At 43.0% G+C, this 17,477-nt stretch overlaps 2 protein-coding genes across 3 annotated transcripts in view; both read right to left on the bottom strand.

Moving 5' to 3' along the window:
- Positions 1 to 1,525: 1,525 nt before the first annotated feature.
- Positions 1,526 to 13,219, bottom strand: LOC145879888 (uncharacterized). 2 transcript variants are annotated; one of them, XM_082977089.1, is made up of 6 exons: positions 8,187 to 13,219; positions 7,235 to 7,411; positions 6,237 to 6,327; positions 5,473 to 5,568; positions 2,710 to 2,787; positions 1,526 to 2,400 (listed from the first exon to the last, which is right to left on the bottom strand). In XM_082977089.1, the coding sequence occupies exons 3-6, from the start codon at positions 6,300 to 6,302 to the stop codon at positions 2,332 to 2,334; spliced, it is 309 nt and encodes a 102-aa protein (XP_082833215.1). In that variant the 5' UTR covers positions 6,303 to 6,327; positions 7,235 to 7,411; positions 8,187 to 13,219; the 3' UTR covers positions 1,526 to 2,331. The 2 variants fall into 2 exon arrangements, with proteins under 2 accessions (XP_082833215.1, XP_082833209.1); XM_082977083.1 differs by lacking the exon at positions 5,473 to 5,568.
- The window catches only part of LOC106612678 (uncharacterized), a 20,796-nt gene continuing 16,531 nt past the window's right edge, over positions 13,213 to 17,477 (bottom strand). The window contains exons 19-22 of the mRNA XM_045722930.2: positions 16,801 to 16,872; positions 16,679 to 16,714; positions 13,369 to 13,413; positions 13,213 to 13,239 (exon numbers count right to left, since the gene is read on the bottom strand). Of these exons, the coding sequence (XP_045578886.2) occupies positions 13,213 to 13,239; positions 13,369 to 13,413; positions 16,679 to 16,714; positions 16,801 to 16,872 (180 nt within the window). The remainder of the gene's footprint in view (positions 13,240 to 13,368; positions 13,414 to 16,678; positions 16,715 to 16,800; positions 16,873 to 17,477) is intronic.

Genomic DNA, 17,477 nt, shown 5'->3' with positions numbered 1-17,477 from the left:
GGAGACGCCGTGGAGAACGTTCTGCTGCCTGCAACATCCTCCAGCATGACCGGTTTGGCGGTGGGTCAGTCATGGTGTGGGTGGCATTTCTTTGGGGGGCCGCACAGCCCTCCATGTGCTCGCCAGAGGTAGCCTGACTGCCATTAGGTACCGAGATGAGATCCTCAGACCCCTTGTGAGACCATATGCTGGTGCGGTTGGCCCTGGGTTCCTCCTAATGCAAGACAATGCTAGACCTCATGTGGCTGGAGTGTGTCAGCAGTTCCTACAAGAGGAAGGCATTGATGCTATGGACTGGCCCGCCCGTTCCCCAGACCTGAATCCAATTGAGCACATCTGGGACATCATGTCTCGCTCCATCCACCAACACCACGTTGCACCACAGACTGTCCAGGAGTTGGCGGATGCTTTAGTGTGACTCCAAATCCAGACCTCCATGGGTTGATAAATTGGATTTCCATTGATTATTTTTGTGTGATTTTGTTGTCAGCACATTCAACTATGTAAAGAAAAAAGTATTTAATAAGATTATTTCTTTCATTCAGATCTAGGATGTGTTGTTTAAGTGTTCCCTTTATTTTTTTGAGCAGTGTATATGTTTTGATTGTATTTTGCATGTGAGCGAAAGACAGATTTCAAAACAGAAGCACATCCAACACAGCTGTTAATTCATTCTCAAACATGAGAACAGACCTGTTGATGTTGTGGGAGTTACGTTTAGTTTTCGTGTTTGTCTACAATCATAACCATATGTTTTCACTTAAAGATATGCAAGCAAACATCTTGTGAAATGTACAGGCATTAAGACATTGTTTCATTACAGAATTATAAATAAAACACATGGGACTCATGAATTTAACATGCCTCAATCTACCAGATATAGAATAATGCATGTCATGTGATAACTGTCTAGGCCTGAAACACAAACAAAAACAGGCACACAATGTGTACTGTTCTTTTTTATTCACATTTATGTTCCAGATCTTTCCACTACAAGAGGTCGTTTTGTTAGTTACTTCATAATGAACCAACATTATGCCTTCTGGATGACACTTAAACCTGCTAGTAATAAGGCATACAAAAACGTCATCAAATAACGCACAATGACTTCACAACTGACATTAGGCACAGACTGACACAAACTGTTATTTTGAAAAGACATTCGACTATAACAGTATGCTGCTAGCCATAACAGTAACCATAGGCTAACGGTAGCTGCATGCAAGATGAGTAATCATTGGCTGCTAGCCATAACAGTAACCATTGGCTAACAGTAACTGATTTAAGTAGCTAGCATGCTTCAACAGAATTGTGATAAACACTTTGCTGAACAATTTGTGAATTACAATTAAGAATTGTACACTTGATTTTGTATTCTATAATAATATAATATTCTCAATAATATATCATAATAAAAAAGAAAACAGTGGAGGAATTGTTATAGTAAAATAAGTTAGTAATAATTTGTTGTGCTTTTATTATTGTAACGGCTGTCTTCTGTAAAAATGGACCAAGGCGCAGCAGGTATGTGAATACTCATCTTTAATAAAAATAAAGGAGTAGAGCATCCACTTAACAATTCAAACAATATATAAGACAGGAACAGTTTTGCAGGCACACAACACGCAGTGCAAAAACAACTACCCACAAAACCAAGTGACAAACATACTCCTACATATATGACTCCCAATCAGGAACAACGATCCCCAGCTGTTCCTGATCAGGAGTCACAAGACCAACACAGAACAATCACACACACAAGACTGCCACGTCCTGACCCCAAAACTACAACAACAGCTCCATCTGCTGGTCAGGACGTGACAATTATAAACATCAGTGACATTTGAAGACAACTAGGACCAGTTTAAATAAAATGTGTCAAATAAACTTTCAAATCAAAGCATTTTTACATAATATATAGATATTGGTGTATTTTTCAAATGAACCATGAGAATGGGATGTTGTTTTAAGGCCTACAAGTTTCTAGAGCAGATTTGTTCAAGAAAGTAAAATGGGTGAATCTCAGTCTTTCGCAGTGGAGATTGGATGCATATTTACATTGAAGCATTTTGACTTTGATTTTAATACATTTATTAACAAAAACTATCCTCTCTCTCCCAAACCACCCCCTCCCCCTCTCCCCCTTTCATGATACATCCACGCAGCTTGGTCAAAAGTTTCCTCTTTGCCTCTATGGGTGTCTTCTCAACCTCTGGGGTGCATTCTGATGTGATCCTTTGGTTGTGTTGTTGTTTAGCAGAGCGCAACCAGTGGTCTGACACACACCCGGGACACCTCGGAGTCCTGGGTGACCTCTTGGTCCAGGCCGGCCTACATGGCCTCTCTCGCCCTCTCGTCATGGTGTGCCATTGAAGGCTCTGCCAGGTCTTCCACGTTGGCCTGGTGGGTAAAGGAGGGGAAATGGATGTTAGCTAATAGTGGGTAAATAATGACTGTAACTACCAACTACTACACAGCTTTGAGAGTTTGCAGTAGACTTTATGTTGACTTCCCATGTCCATTTAGATTGGAAAAAGGAAATTATTCAACATGCACCCTTCTGCTTACCAAGAAACCAGCATCTGTTGTTACAGTATATAATAATTACAATAGAACTGGGCCTGTCAAAGCTATTGTTGGATTTCCTTTGATAAGCTGTAAATGATTATTCAGATGATAAAAACGATGCAACGTGAAATGTGATGTTACCCTTTGGTCCCTGTTCTCCGATATAGCCAGGTAGGCCATGTCCCTTCGCTCCTTCGTCTGCTTGGTCTCCTTGATCACCTGGGAACAAGACACAACGTTCTCAAAACATGAAGGACATCAGGAAAACCCATGAATTTACCACCCCAAAATCTACATGCCCCCGGGACTGAGCTGGTACACAGGAACACATTGTTCATGTTGATTAACAACCATGTGTTACTGAGATCATTGCTGGATACATTTATAAAACGCCTAGTAAATATTCTTCAATTTCATTAGCTTGGCTGGGGAAATGTACCATAAGTGTGACGTCATTGTTAGGCCCTAAAACAATACATTAGAATTCACCACAAGAACACACACAACGCCATAATTAGTTATGGCTATACATCTGCTTCATTCAAATTTTGGTTGACATGGTATTTGTTTTCATATTTGTAGGCAAAGTAAGAACCAGTTTTATTGTTTACTTTTAAACAAATACATATTGATGCACGTCATGACTGATCTAAACATACTGTCATGGGCCCGATTCCAACCCTAGTTAAACGTGTGTAAATGGAACATAATTTTGCTTTTATGCACTTTTCTCTCTATGCCTATTCTGACCTTGAATTTAAGCATGAGAATAACGTTTTATTCACCAGGTATTCGTTTGGGGTGGAGATTGAATAAATGAAGGTGTGGCGGAGGTGTGTCTACAGATTTCCAGTATTCTGACCTTGACTTAATTCCATAATAATTCCACCAAGAAAGCATGAATAAGGTCTAGCAAACCAAACGGTTCCAAGTGGAGAAAGCATCGACTTTATTTTTTCCGAAAGAAATAACACCATTCTCCATGCACTGTAATTTACAACTTGATAAGAGCTTGGTAAATTAGTAATCATGTTAAAGACTAGCCACTATCAGTATCGACCGCCAGTAGGCCAAATAACAACACATATTCATATTCAGTTGGTAAAGCTTACATTATCATTCCATTTAATTACATTGCTTAGTTCCAGCTATGGAACCCTGACCTGTTCACCGGACGTGCTACCTGTCCCAGACCTGCTGTCCCAGACCTGCTGGAACCCTGACCTGTTCACCGGACGTGCTACCTGTCCCAGACCTGCTGTCCCAGACCTGCTGGAACCCTGACCTATTCACCGGACGTGCGACCTGTCCCAGACCTGCTGTTTTCAACTCTCTAGAGACAGCAGGAGCAGTAGAGATACTCTCAAAGATCGGCTATGAAAAAGCCAACTGACACTTACTCTTGTGTTACTGACTTGTTGCACCCTCGACAACTACTATGATTATTATTATTTGACCATGCTGATCATTTATGAACATTTGAACATCTAGGCCATGTGCTGTTATAATCTCCACCCGGCACAGCCAGAAGAGGACTGGCCACCCGTCATAGCCTGGTTCCTCTCTAGGTTTCTTCCTAGGTTTTGGCCTTTCTAGGGAGTTTTTCCTAGCCACCGTGCTTCTACACCTGCATTGCTTGCTGTTTGGGGTTTTAGGCTGGGTTTCTGTACAGCACTTTGAGATATCAGCTGATGTAAGAAGGGCTATATAAATACATTTGATTTGATTTACCTTCATTTTCTTCCTCTATAAATGCCATCACAGCCATGTGGTTGTTGCTGAGGATCATTAGTAACAGTTGATCATATTAAAAAAATACATTTAGGCTAATTAAATCGTTATGGAGCTGAGCGCAGACCAACTCATAACAGTTTGAACCCGACGCATGGCACAATACTTGGCCGTGTCATCGCACAGTTCCATGGCAATAGACGAGGGTATAGCCTACTATTGTACACTGTTATCCCTATTATAATTATATGTGTACTAATCTTCCAACATTACCATGGGTTGAAGAACTGAATGTGGCAATTTTCAGAATGAATCAAAGCACTGTTTTCTTTCATTCATGCGTAAAGGCTCTCCAAATCTGTTTTTTATGATTCATAAATACTTTCCTAAACCTAAATAATGTATAAGATCAGAGTATCAGTTGGTGCTGAAACAGAGACGAATATGCATATAGTGCATTTAAATGGCTTTCTTTCATTGATCCCTAATATCTGAACCTGTTCTCTCAAGTCTGTCGAACTAAAAGGTACACCGTATTTAAAGGGATGGCTTAAGATAAATGTACTGAAAACCTTATTGAATGAAAATCTTTTGGCCAGCAAGTGGGAGGGTTTTCAGTGGTTGAATTAAATGTATTCAGAGCGCGCAAGGTAGTCACACATGCAGAGCGCATTACATGACTGAATAAGGTAAGAATACCAAATACTGTAAAATGCGTAGGAAAGGTGTGTGTAGGAAAGGCATTCATTCCAAAGTCGGAATCGGACCCCATGGTGAACAGCAATGGCTAACATATAGACACATACATTTTCTGCATCAAAGATCAATCAAATCTAGAATCGGCTTTCTATTTCGCAACAAAGCCTCCTTCACTCACGCCGCCAAACTTACCCTAGTAAAACTGACTATTCTACCGATCCTCGACTTTGGCGATGTCATCTACAAAATAGCTTCCAATACTCTACTCAGCAAATTGGATGTAGTCTATCACAGTGCCATCCGTTTTGTTACCAAAGTGCCTTACACCACCCACCACTGCGACCTGTATGCTCTAGTCGGCTGGCCCTCGCTACATATTCGTCGCCAGACCCACTGGCTCCAGGTCATCTATAAGTCTATGCTAGGTAAAGCTCCGCCTTATCTCAGCTCACTGGTCACGATAACAATACCCACCCGTAGCACGCGCTCCAGCAGGTATATCTCACTGGTCATCCCCAAAGCCAACACCTCATTTGGCCGCCTTTCCTTCCAGTTCTCTGCTGCCAGTGACTGGAACGAATTGCAAAAAATCGCTGAAGCTGGAGACTTACATTTCCCTTTCTAACTTTAAACATCAGCTATCTGAGCAGCTAACCGATTGCTGCAGCTGTACATTTACATTTTTACATTTTAGTCATTTAGCAGACGCTCTTATCCAGAGCGACTTACAGTAGTGAATGCATACATTTCATACATTTTTTTTTCCCGTACATAGTCCATCTGTAAATAGCCCACCCAATCTACCTACCTCATCCCCATATTGTTTTTATTTAGTTTGCTGCTCTTTTGCACACCAGTATCACTACTTACACACCATCATCTGCTCATCATCATCTGCTCATCTATCACTCCAGTGTTAATCTGCTAAATTGTAATTACTTTGCTACTATGGCCTATTTATTGCCTTACCTCCTCATGCCATTTGCACACACTGTATATAGACTTTATTTATTTTTCTTTTATTGTGTTATTGACGTACGCTTGTTTATTCCATGTGTAACGCTGTGCTGTTTGTGTCGCACTGCTTTGCTTTATCTTGACCAGGTTGCAGTTGTAAATGAGAACTGGTTCTCAACTAGCTTACCTGGTTAAATAAAGGTTAAATAAAAATAAATATTAAAAAAAATGCAGAGATCAATTTAGTTCTGTCAGTCATTCATTTGCACAGTATTTCTCACCTGGCTGTCCTTGTTTGCCTGCATCTCCAGCCTCCCCATAGAATCCTGGTTGTCCAATCTCTCCATTCATACCGTCAATACCATTACCGCCCTAAAACCACAACAATCTATAGCCTTGAGTAAGGTGCAGAGCTTCGACAGAGATAAAATATTAGACATTTACACAATAAGATTTGTGGTTCCTGATCGCTGGCTGGTTATCGAAGGTCACAACAGGATGCTTGACAGAAGCATTTGTATGCATTTGTGGTTTCATGAAGTTCTATTAGCCTGAGAGATTCTGTGGTTGGAGGTAGAACCCTTTTGGATTGCATTTAGAACCCTTTCTACAGAGGGTTCCACCGGGAACCCAAAAAGGTTCTACCTGGAACCAAAAAGGGTTGTCCTATGGGGACAGTAGAAGAACACTTTTGGAACCCTTTTTTTCTAAGAGTGTAGAAAACGTTAGTTTGGGGAACCTGAACAGGGTCTGTCTTGCGTAATACATGTGGAAAAGGCTTTCCACTCCAGGGATGCTGGTGAATCCCTCCAAGAACCATTCAACCCAGAGCAAGTGCTTCGTCTGTGACTTCTTATTTTGTCTTCACAGGGACGTGGAAAGTCTGAATGTTTTCATTCCAATCTATACTGCCAAATACTTTAGCTCTCTTACTCCTGGCGCTTGCAATATGTAAGCATTTTACTTGGCCTGGGAAACACAGAAACACAATAATGTATGGAGTGTGCACTTCAACAGTGTTCCTGAGCAAAACAACCTATTTGTGTAATGAGGCTTAAAGGAATATTCTTGGCATCCTCCAGACAGTGTCCATGTTCAGTTGTTAGAGGATTTCTAAGATAATAATAACACACACACACACACACACATGCGCACACACATGCGCACACACACACACACACACACACACACACACACACACACACACACACACACACACACACACACACACACACACACACACACACACAGCATAGTAACTCTAACACGTGACACTCACTGGAGGTCCCGGTGTTCCCTTCTGTCCTGTGGGACCGGGGGCACCCAAAGGGACGTCCCCGTAGAGTGGGCACATGGCAGCACATGTCCTTTTCACAGAGTTGGCAAAGGTGGACATCTGTTCCAGCACCACTCTCTTGCAGACCTCAATCACGTGTTGAGCGGGGAGGGTTGGGCCCTGTGAAAACAAATCATGACTGCATCCATTACTTGGAGATTACTCAACGGTGGCCCAATGACATGCGATATGGAATATAACATCACAGAACAGGGCAGGCCCAACCAATGGCATGCAACGCTCTGTGAGGAAATCGGTGAGTGTATGTAATGAACGGAGAGAAACACAAACAACCATTTTTTTGTTAGGCACATTATAGATTTACAGCCAACTCTTGCTGTGAGTCACAAAAAAACAAAACATTAATGATAAACCATTTACAAGCCTTCTCGACACTGTTACCACAAATGGTCTATGCCAATCGCTATAATGACTAAGTCTGTCAGAACAGCTCTGATGATGTTAGTGTAGGGTAGCTGTTATATATCTTTTATCAAGGAAAACAGAAGATAGTTGGCATATTGGCACAATGCAGGTTGGAAATATGGTGGCTTGTTTTGAATGGATCAGTCAGTGGATCAGTCAGTACAAAATTATGGCAGTCAATGATGTCACTGTTTACACAACACAATTGAAAGCAGGTTCCAGGCTCTCTTATCACTAGGGGTTGTTGGTGAGTCATCCATTGCATGTGTGACTTTTGTGAGTTTTACTATGTGAGACATATACAGTATAGGTAAAAGTGGTACTGGCTTCGTCTTATTTTTTTTTTTTACCCAGACAGTCAGTAAATAGGCCTACTTTGATATCCAACGCTTGTGTCGCACCTGCCCAAAACAAATTAAGTTACTTGACCTTTTCAGATCCTGCTGAACATGGCACTTTCTGTACTTACCGGTGGCCCTGGAGGACCCTGAAACCCGACTGGTCCTCCATCACCCCGGACACCCTTAATTCCAACTGGGCCAGTGCGTCCAGGCTCGCCCCCTGGCCCACGCTTCCCCCGACCACCGTGGAGACCCTGTGCACCCACGTCTCCAAACTAAAGCACAGACAGAACATCAACAGAAATGTTCTGTAATACACCCACAACATACTGATAGGTTGTTAAATGCCCATTACTAAACTACAATTCCTCTAACGTGGTCCCCATTTGATAGAGCACACAGACATAACCCACTGGGCACAAACTGGTTGAATCAATGTTGTTTCAACAAAAGTTGTCTAAATATTGTGACGTGGAATCTACATTGAAAATACATTAGATTTGAAAAAAGTCATCAACGTAAACGGATGTTTTACGGTTGAAATTTCACCCACAGGATTGTCATCATGGTAACCAAAGGGGTACCTGATGATCTTCTTGGCCTTCCTGTGACACCTGGTGTTGTAGGTGTCCTGGAAAGCAGACAGTGTGCAACCAATGGTACAGTACGTTCAGCTGAGCGTACCACACTCTGTATCACCTTGCGGTCCGCGGCGGTGGAGTTGCTGTACCAGGCTGTGATGCAGGCTGACAGTATGCTCTTGATGGTGCTCCTGTGAGGGTCCTCAGGGACAGGCCCAATTTCTTCCAAATCCTGAGGTTGACAAGTCGCTGTCGTGCCTTCTTCACCACGGTTTCCATGTGGGCGTGCACAGCCTAGTTCCCCCGGAAGTCCACAATCAGCTCCTTTGCTTTTCTGACTTTGAGAGGGAAGTTGTTTACCTGGCACCACACCATCAGAGTGCCTACCTCCTCCCTGTAGGCTGTCTCATCATTGTTGGTAATCAGGCCTACTACTGTCGTGTCATCAGCAAACTTGATGACGGAGTTGGAACAGTGTGAGGCCACGCAGTCTTTGGACACTGTGCTAACAAACCCCCAAACGAGCTTCAACACCATACAACACTCCTTCCGTGGCTTCTAACTGCTTTTAAATTCTAGTAAAACTAAGTGCCAGCTCTTCAACCGATTGCTGCCCGCACCCTCCCGCCCGACTAGCATCACTACTCTGGACAGTTCTGACTTAGAATATGTGGACAAATACAAATACCTAGGTGTCTGGCTGGACTGTAAACTCTCCTTCCAGACTCACATTAAGCATCTCCTATCCAAAATGAAATCTAGAATCGGCATCCTATTTCGCAACAAAGCCTCCTTCACTCATGCTGCCAAACATACCCTCGTAAAACTGACTATCCTACCAATCCTTGACTTCAGCGATGTCATTTACAAAATAGCCTCCAACAGTCTACTCAGCAAACTGGATACAGTCTATCACAGTGCCATCCGTTTTGTCACCAAATTCCCATATACTACCCACCACTGCGATCTGTATGCTCTTGTTGGCTGGCCCTCACTACATATTCGTCACCAAACCCACTGGCTCCAGGTCATCTGTAAGTCTTTGCTAGGTAAAGCCCCACCTTATCTCAGCTCACTGGTCACCATAGCAACACCCACCCATAGCAAGCGCTCCAGCAGGTATATTTCACTGGTCATTCCCAAAGCCAACACTTCCTTTTGCCCCTTCTCCTTCCAGTTCTCTGCTGCCAATTACTGGAACGAATTGCAAAAATCACTGAAGCTGGAGTCGTATATATCCCTCTCTAACTTTAAGCATCAGCTGTCAGAGCAGCTTACCGATCACTGTACCTGTACACAGCCAATCTGTAAATAGCACAACTAACTACCTCATCCCCATATTATTGCTTACCCTCTTGCTCTTTTGCACCCCAATATCTCTACTTGCACATCATCATCTGCACATCTATCACTCCAGTGTTAATGCTAAATTGTAATTATTTTGCCTCTATGGCCTATTTATTGCCTTACCTCCCTACTATTCTACATTTGCACACACTGTACATAGATTTTTAAATTGTTATTTTCTTTTGTGTTATTGACTGTACGTTTGTTTATGTGTAACTCTGTGTTGTTTTTGTCGCACTGCTTCGCTTTATCTCGGCCAGGTTGCAGTTGTAAATTAGAACTTGTTCTCAACTGGCCTACCTGGTTAAATAAAGGATAGGATAGGACTGAGGACGCACCTTTGTGGGACCCCCGTGTTGAGAATAAGTGTGGAGGAGGTAATATTGCCTACCTTCACCACCTGGGGGCGGCCCATCAGGATGTCCAGGACCCAGTTGCATAGGGTGAAGTTCAGTCCCAGGGCCATGAGCTTTGTGGTGAGCTTTAGAGGGTACGATGGTGTTGAAGGCTGAGCTGTAGTTGATGAACAGCATCCTCACATATGCATTCCTTTTGTCCAGGTGGGTGAGTGCAGTGTGCAGTGCAATGGCGATTTTGTCATCCGTGGATCTGTCAGTGTGGTAGGTGAATTGGAGAGGGTCGAGTCTGTCGTGGTGACGGAAGTGACAGAAGTGAGTACTACGGTTGGTAGTCATTCAGTTCAGTTACTTTCCCTTTCATGGGCACAGGGATGATAGCGGACATCTTGAGGCAGGTGGGGATAGTGGCCTGAGCGGCCTGAGCCTGAGAAAAAGGCACATGACAGCACGCCTGGAGTTTGCAAAAAGGCAAGTGAAAGACTCTGACAGCATAAGAGTCGGAGGGGCGGCAGGTAGCCTAGGGGCGGCAGGTAGCCTAGTGGTTAGAGCGTTGGGCCAGTAGCCGAAAGGTTGCTAGATCAAAGTACTTTGTTTCTGGCCATTTTGAGCATGTAATCGAACCCACAAATGCTGATGCTCCTGATACTCAACTAGTCTAAAGAAGGCCAGTTTCATCAGAACAACAGTTTTCAGCTGGGCTAACATAATTGCAAAAGGGTTTTCTAATGATCAATTAGCCTTTTAAAATGATCAACTTGGATTAGCAACGTGCCATTGGAACACAGGAGTGATGGTTGCTGATAATATGCCTCTGTACGCCAATGTAGATATTCCATTCAAAATCGACCGTTTCCAGCTACAATAGTCATTTACAACATTAACAATGTCAACACTGTATTTCTGATCAATTTGATGTTATTTTAATGGACAAAAAATTGGATTTTCTTTCAAAAACAAGGACATTTCTAAGTGACCCCAAACTTTTGAACGGCAGTGTATATATATATTTTTTTTATCCCAGCCCCTGTCCCCGCAGGAGGCCTTTTGCCTTTTGGTTGGCCGTCATTGTAAAAAATAATTTGTTCTTAACTGACTTGCCTAGTTAAAGAAAGGTTAAATAAAAATATTTAATAAATATTCTCTCAAGCTCTGTCAGGTTGGATGGGGAGCGTTGCTGTAGTTATTTTCAGGTCTCTCCAGAGATGTTTGATCGGGTTCAAGTCCGGGCTCTGGCTGGGATACTCAAGGACATTCAAAGACTTGTCCTGAAGCCACATTGTCTTGGCTGTGTGCTTAGGGTTGTCGTCCTGTTGGAAGGTGAACCTTTGCCAAATGTCTGAGATCCTGAGCACTATGGAAATGGTTTTCATCAAGGATCTCTCTGTACTTTGCTCCTTTCTTTTTTCCCTCGATCCCGACTCGTCTCTCAGTCACTTCCGCTGAAAAACATCCCCACAGCATGATGCTGCCACCACCATGCTTCACCGTAGGGATGATGCCAGGTTTCCTCCAGACGTGATGATTGGCATTCAGGCCAAAAAGTTGAATCAGTTGAATCAGACCAAAGAATCTTGTTTCTCATGGGCTGATAGTCTTTAGGTGCCGTTTGGCAAACTCCAAGCAGGCTGTCATGTGCCGTTTACTGAGGAGTAGCTTCCATCTGGTCACTCTACCATAAAGGCCTGATTGGTGGAGTGCTGCAGAGATGGTTATACTTCTGGAAGGTTCTCCTATCTCCACAGAGGAACTCTAGAGCTCTGTCAGAATGACCATCGGGTTCTTGGTCACCTCCATGACCAAGGCCCTTCTCCCCCGATTGCTCAGTTTGGCCAGGTAGCCAGCTCTAGGAAGAGTCTTGGTGATTCCAAATTTCTTCCATTTAAGAATGATGGAGTCCACTGTGTTCTTGGGGACCTTCAATGCTGTAGAACATTTTAGGTACCCTTCCCCAGATCTGTGCCTCGACACAATCTTGTCTTGGTGCTGTACGGACAATTCCTTCGACCTCATGGCTTGGTTTTTGCTCTGACGTACTGTAAACTAGAAACATCTCAAGGATGATCAATGGAAACAAGATGCACCTGAGCTCAATTTCGAGTCTTATAGCAAAGGGTCTGAATACTTATGTAAATGTCATAATTTGAGCTCAGATTTTTTTTTTTTTCATTTGCAAACATTTCTAAAAACCTGTTTTCGCTTTGTCATTATGTGGTATTTTGTGATTGCTGAGGATTTATACAAATGTTTATCCATTTTAGAATAAGGCTGTGACGTAACAAAATTTGGAAAAAGTCAATGGTCCTGAATACTTTTCCGAAGGCACTATGTGTATTTCATTTTCAATACATTTGCAAAATGTTCTGAAAACATATTTTCACTTTGTCATCATGGGGTATTGTGTGTAGATAGGTGAGAGAGAAAAACAAACAAATGAATACATTTTGAACTCAGACTGTAACACAACAAAATGTGGAATAAGTCAAAAATATGAATACTTTCTGAAGGCACTGTATATATGGTTATGTAGAATACCCATGACTTTTTTTTAATTGAACCTTTATTTAACTGGGCATGTCAGTTAAGAACAAATTCTTATTTACAATGACGACCTACACCGGCCAAACCTGGACGACGCTGGGCCAATTGTGCGCCGCCCTATGGGACTCCCAATCACAGCCGGTTGTGATACAGCCTGGATTTGAACCAGGGTGTCTGTAGTGACGCCTCAAGCACTGAGATGCAGACTGCTGCACCACTCGGGAGACTTAACAACAATTCTTCTTACAAATATCTTCTGCAATGACTCTGTCGTCCCCATTTTCTTTCACTGTATGTGACTATGGCAATACAATGCAAGTAAAGTATATTTACCTTGCCTTTTCTCCCTTTTCTCCCTATGGAAAGGAAGTAAACCCAGAGTGAGTACAGTAACATGGGCTTCATGAATACTGTTCAAGATGAAGTAGAAACAATTGAACACAATGACATTTTATATATGAAAAACAAAGCAATAGTATAAGTACCTTTGCACCGTTGACTCCTTGGATCCCTTCAATGCCTGTATCTCCCTGTAAGATACAATTGAAACATAACAGATGATTAAAATGCCATTGGACATTCTACTTATTTTTCACAGACTGACTGTTTGAACATGTTGTTCTCATGGGCTGAAATACAAGACAGCATGTCCTTGCTACCTTCTTTGACTCTAATTCATCTGACCATCGGATGGATGGATGGATGGATGGATGTGTGTATGTGTGTGTGTGTGCGTGCGTGTGCGTGTGTGTGCGTGCATGTGCGTACAATCAGGATGTGTGTGTGTGTGTAGCCAACGTGTCCCCAGAGTCCTTCGCCTCTGTCCTGATGGCAAATGTCAAATGAACATGTACTTCAGAACTAATGCAAAAACGACTTTGTTTTGTAGGTGACATCATGTTCCAACAACAGTAGGCCAATCCATGTCTCCCTTTAGACTCTGTATCAGTCTGATGTCTTCATAACAATTACAAGTATACAAAGAATGACAAGAAAAGGAGATGCAAAGTGCCAAATGCCTAATTCACAGCAATTCTATTTAGTATTCCTGGGAGAGTGTTTAATAACATTTTAATGAAGCATTACTAATGTTGTGTGTAAAACAAAGGTCCATGACATGATTCAGACTTTTGAGAAAAACAAATAAGAGTTACTTAACAAATAGATTAAGGCTTGTACAGATACTGATTTACATTTCTTAATCCATTTAGCCTTTTGAGGGCTTTTAAAGCCAGCACGAAAGGCTCTTAAAATAGGTTCTATTCTGATTTGAGAGCTGACACTGGAAAGACAACAGAGAAGCCCATGGTTTTACTCACACACACTTTGTAGTCTGAAGCCACTACGAGCCAACTAATGACATGACGCAGCCAACATGGAGTGTGCTATGTGCAGTGGGAGCCAACATGGAGTGTACTATGTGCAGTGGGAGCCAACATGGAGTGTACTATGTGCAGTGGGAGCCAACATGGAGTGTACTATGTGCAGTGGGAGCCAACATGGAGTGTACTATGTGTAGTGGGAGCCAACATGGAGTGTACTATGTGCAGTGGGAGCCAACATGGAGTGTACTATGTGCAGTGGGAGCCAACATGGAGTGTACTATGTGCAGTGGGAGCCAACATGGAGTGTGCTATGTGCAGTGGGAGCCAATATGGAGTGTACTATGTGCAGTGGGAGCCAACATGGAGTGTACTATGTGCAGTGGGAGCCAACATGGAGTGTACTATGTGCAGTGGGAGCCAACATGGAGTGTACTATGTGCAGTGGGAGCCAACATGGAGTGTGCTATGTGCAGTGGGAGCCAATATGGAGTGTACTATGTGCAGTGGGAGCCAACATGGAGTGTACTATGTGCAGTGGGAGCCAACATGGAGTGTACTATGTGCAGTGGGAGCCAACATGGAGTGTACTATGTGTAGTGGGAGCCAACATGGAGTGTACTATGTGCAGTGGGAGCCAACATGGAGTGTACTATGTGTAGTGGGAGCCAACATGGAGTGTGCTATGTGCAGTGGGAGCCAATATGGAGTGTACTATGTGCAGTGGGAGCCAACATGGAGTGTGCTATGTGCAGTGGGAGCCAATATGGAGTGTACTATGTGCAGTGGGAGCCAATATGGAGTGTACTATGTGCAGTGGGAGCCAACATGGAGTGTACTATGTGCAGTGGGAGCCAACATGGAGTGTGCTATGTGCAGTGGGAGCCAATATGGAGTGTACTATGTGCAGTGGGAGCCAATATGGAGTGTACTAAAGGCAGTGGGAGCCAACATGGAGTGTACTATGTGCAGTGGGAGCCAACATGGAGTGTACTATGTGCAGTGGGAGCCAACATGGAGTGTACTATGTGCAGTGGGAGCCAACATGGAGTGTGCTATGTGCAGTGGGAGCCAATATGGAGTGTACTATGTGCAGTGGGAGCCAACATGGAGTGTGCTATGTGCAGTGGGAGCCAACATGGAGTGTGCTATGCACTGCAGTGGGAGCCAACATGGAGTGTGCTATGCACTGCAGTGGGAGCCAACATGGAGTGTGCTATGCACTGCAGTGCAGTGGGAGTTGTCTCTCATCAGACAGAATGAAACTTCAAAAACATGTTGAAAGTCCTATATTTGATCTACACATCCGGGGTTTTATATATACAGCTCTGCAGTCTGCATGAGTGAATGTCGTTTTTTACATGTTTTGAAATGCATGAACAGCTGCATTTATTGATCCTGTTGAGAGTCAAATATTTGATCTAACTACTTCCGGGGTTCTATGGAATCTGCATAGTTCTCACTCTACATCAGAGCATGTGGTTTCACGCCGTGAGAGAATTTACATGTTTCATAATACATAAACAGACACATTGATTGTATAACGCACATATGATTGAGAGGATTGTAAGAAACCCATCCTGTAAATACCTGTAACAGGCCCTGTCCAGACCACATGGTGCAAAGCAAGCTTTGAGTTTGGTATCAGCAGGCACATAAACAGGTAGAACAGGCCCTGAACAGGCCCCCAGGGGAGTTTAGTACCTACGTTACCTCAGGTTCAGATGGGGAGAGAATTGGGTTTTCTGTGAAACAAGAGCTATGGCTCTGCCGTGAAAGCCAGTTTGTCACCACTAGTGAACATGCCTTAAGAGCAGAGCAGCCATTTGAGAATTAAGGAGAAGAGGAGAGCCAGTCAGGCGGGGAGAACGAAGTGAATCATACACTAGTTTTTTGTTGTTCCACCCTGGTCATGGGGATTGATGTGGGGTGGTTGACAGGTTAATGGGGGGTAGTGAGCTACAGAAGCTCTGTTTGTGGTGACACATGAATCCTCAAGAACCGTCAGCAGTAACATGACAATTGTATCCGGCTGCTCTATAAAATGACCAAAAATGCAAAGACAGGACAGGTAATACATTTTGTCTGTGCACATCTTTGGATATTGATTTAGAGTAGGTCTAGTGTTTCGTCTAGTGTTGTAACTTAGTCGTGAAATGTTGGTACTGTATTGAATACAGTAGCAAGTCTCATGATCAAATCAGTTAATTGCAAAGCTGCGCTTTTATGTAACATTCTGAAGAACGTCATCTAAACTCACTAACACTTACAGTACAGTATATAGGTATTGGTCACCAGTTTTACCTTAGCGTTGAGAACACAGAGACATGTGATGATAATGTTATGTGATCTAGGTGTAGACTAATGAATGTCTTGACACTTGACTTCATAATTTGAGTGCTATCACACTTCATTATAGAACTCCCTACATGTTTCTCTTCTAGCAGTACAGTAGGTGAATAACGTTGATTACCTTGGGGCCTGGCCGTCCAGCTACTCCCACATGCCCCTGTTGGAGAAATTACATGTTTTAGTGGTTTGGAGAGATTAACTTGTATTTCAAATAGTTTACAAAGAGTCATCCGGAACACTCACGACAGGTCCTGGGGGTCCAATAAATCCGGGTCTTCCTGGCTTTGCTGCTGATCCCTTATAACCTCTGGGGCCCTGGAGAGAGAAGCATTTCTCAAATTTAGCAGAGGGATCACTTAACTTTCACAGTAAAAAATGATCCTGTACAGTAGGACGGCAAATGACTGGACACAGACATCTGTTGAGAAGGATACATTTAATAGTGCTGCTCCTCAATACTCCTCCTTGAATGCAATGGGTCCTTAAAGTGAGACGTGTGAAGATTTGTATTTGTATTTGTATTTATTATGGATCCCCATTAGCTGCTGCCAATGGGGTCCAGCAAAATTAAGGCAGTTACACAATTTTAAAAGCATTTCAATACATTCACAACACATTAAGTGTGTGCCCTCAGGCCACTACTCTACTACCACATATCTACAACACAAAATCCATATGTACATTTTTTTTAAGTACATTTTAGTCATTTAGCAGACGCTCTTATCCAGAGCGACTTACAGTAGTGAATGCATACTTTTCATTTCATGCATTTATTATTATTATTTTTTTTGGACTGGCCCCCCGTGGGAATCAAACCCACAACCCTACGTTGCACACACCATGCTGGCGTTGCAAACACCATGCTCTACCAACTGAGCCACAGGGAAGGCTGTACATGTGTGTATGGCGCATATGTTATC

This window comes from Salmo salar, chromosome 01, assembly GCF_965601325.2.
Source record: "Salmo salar chromosome 01, fSalSal1, whole genome shotgun sequence".
Taxonomy (NCBI): domain Eukaryota; kingdom Metazoa; phylum Chordata; class Actinopteri; order Salmoniformes; family Salmonidae; genus Salmo; species Salmo salar.
This window is presented reverse-complemented; position numbering and strand designations above follow the sequence as displayed.

What these genes read in the sequence shown, in the direction of transcription:
- LOC145879888 (XM_082977083.1), bottom strand. Translation starts at nt 7,351, where the DNA reads ATGTCCACCTTTGCCAACTCTGTGAAAAGGACATGTGCTGCCATGTGC. An exon ending in AGGGAACACCGGGACCTCCA is followed by an intron (nt 6,328 to 7,234) that starts GTGAGTGTCACG and finishes TTGTGGTTTTAG; the next exon opens with GGCGGTAATGGTATTGACGG. An exon ending in CGGAGAACAGGGACCAAAGG is followed by an intron (nt 2,401 to 2,709) that starts GTAACATCACAT and finishes TTTACCCACCAG; the next exon opens with GCCAACGTGGAAGACCTGGC.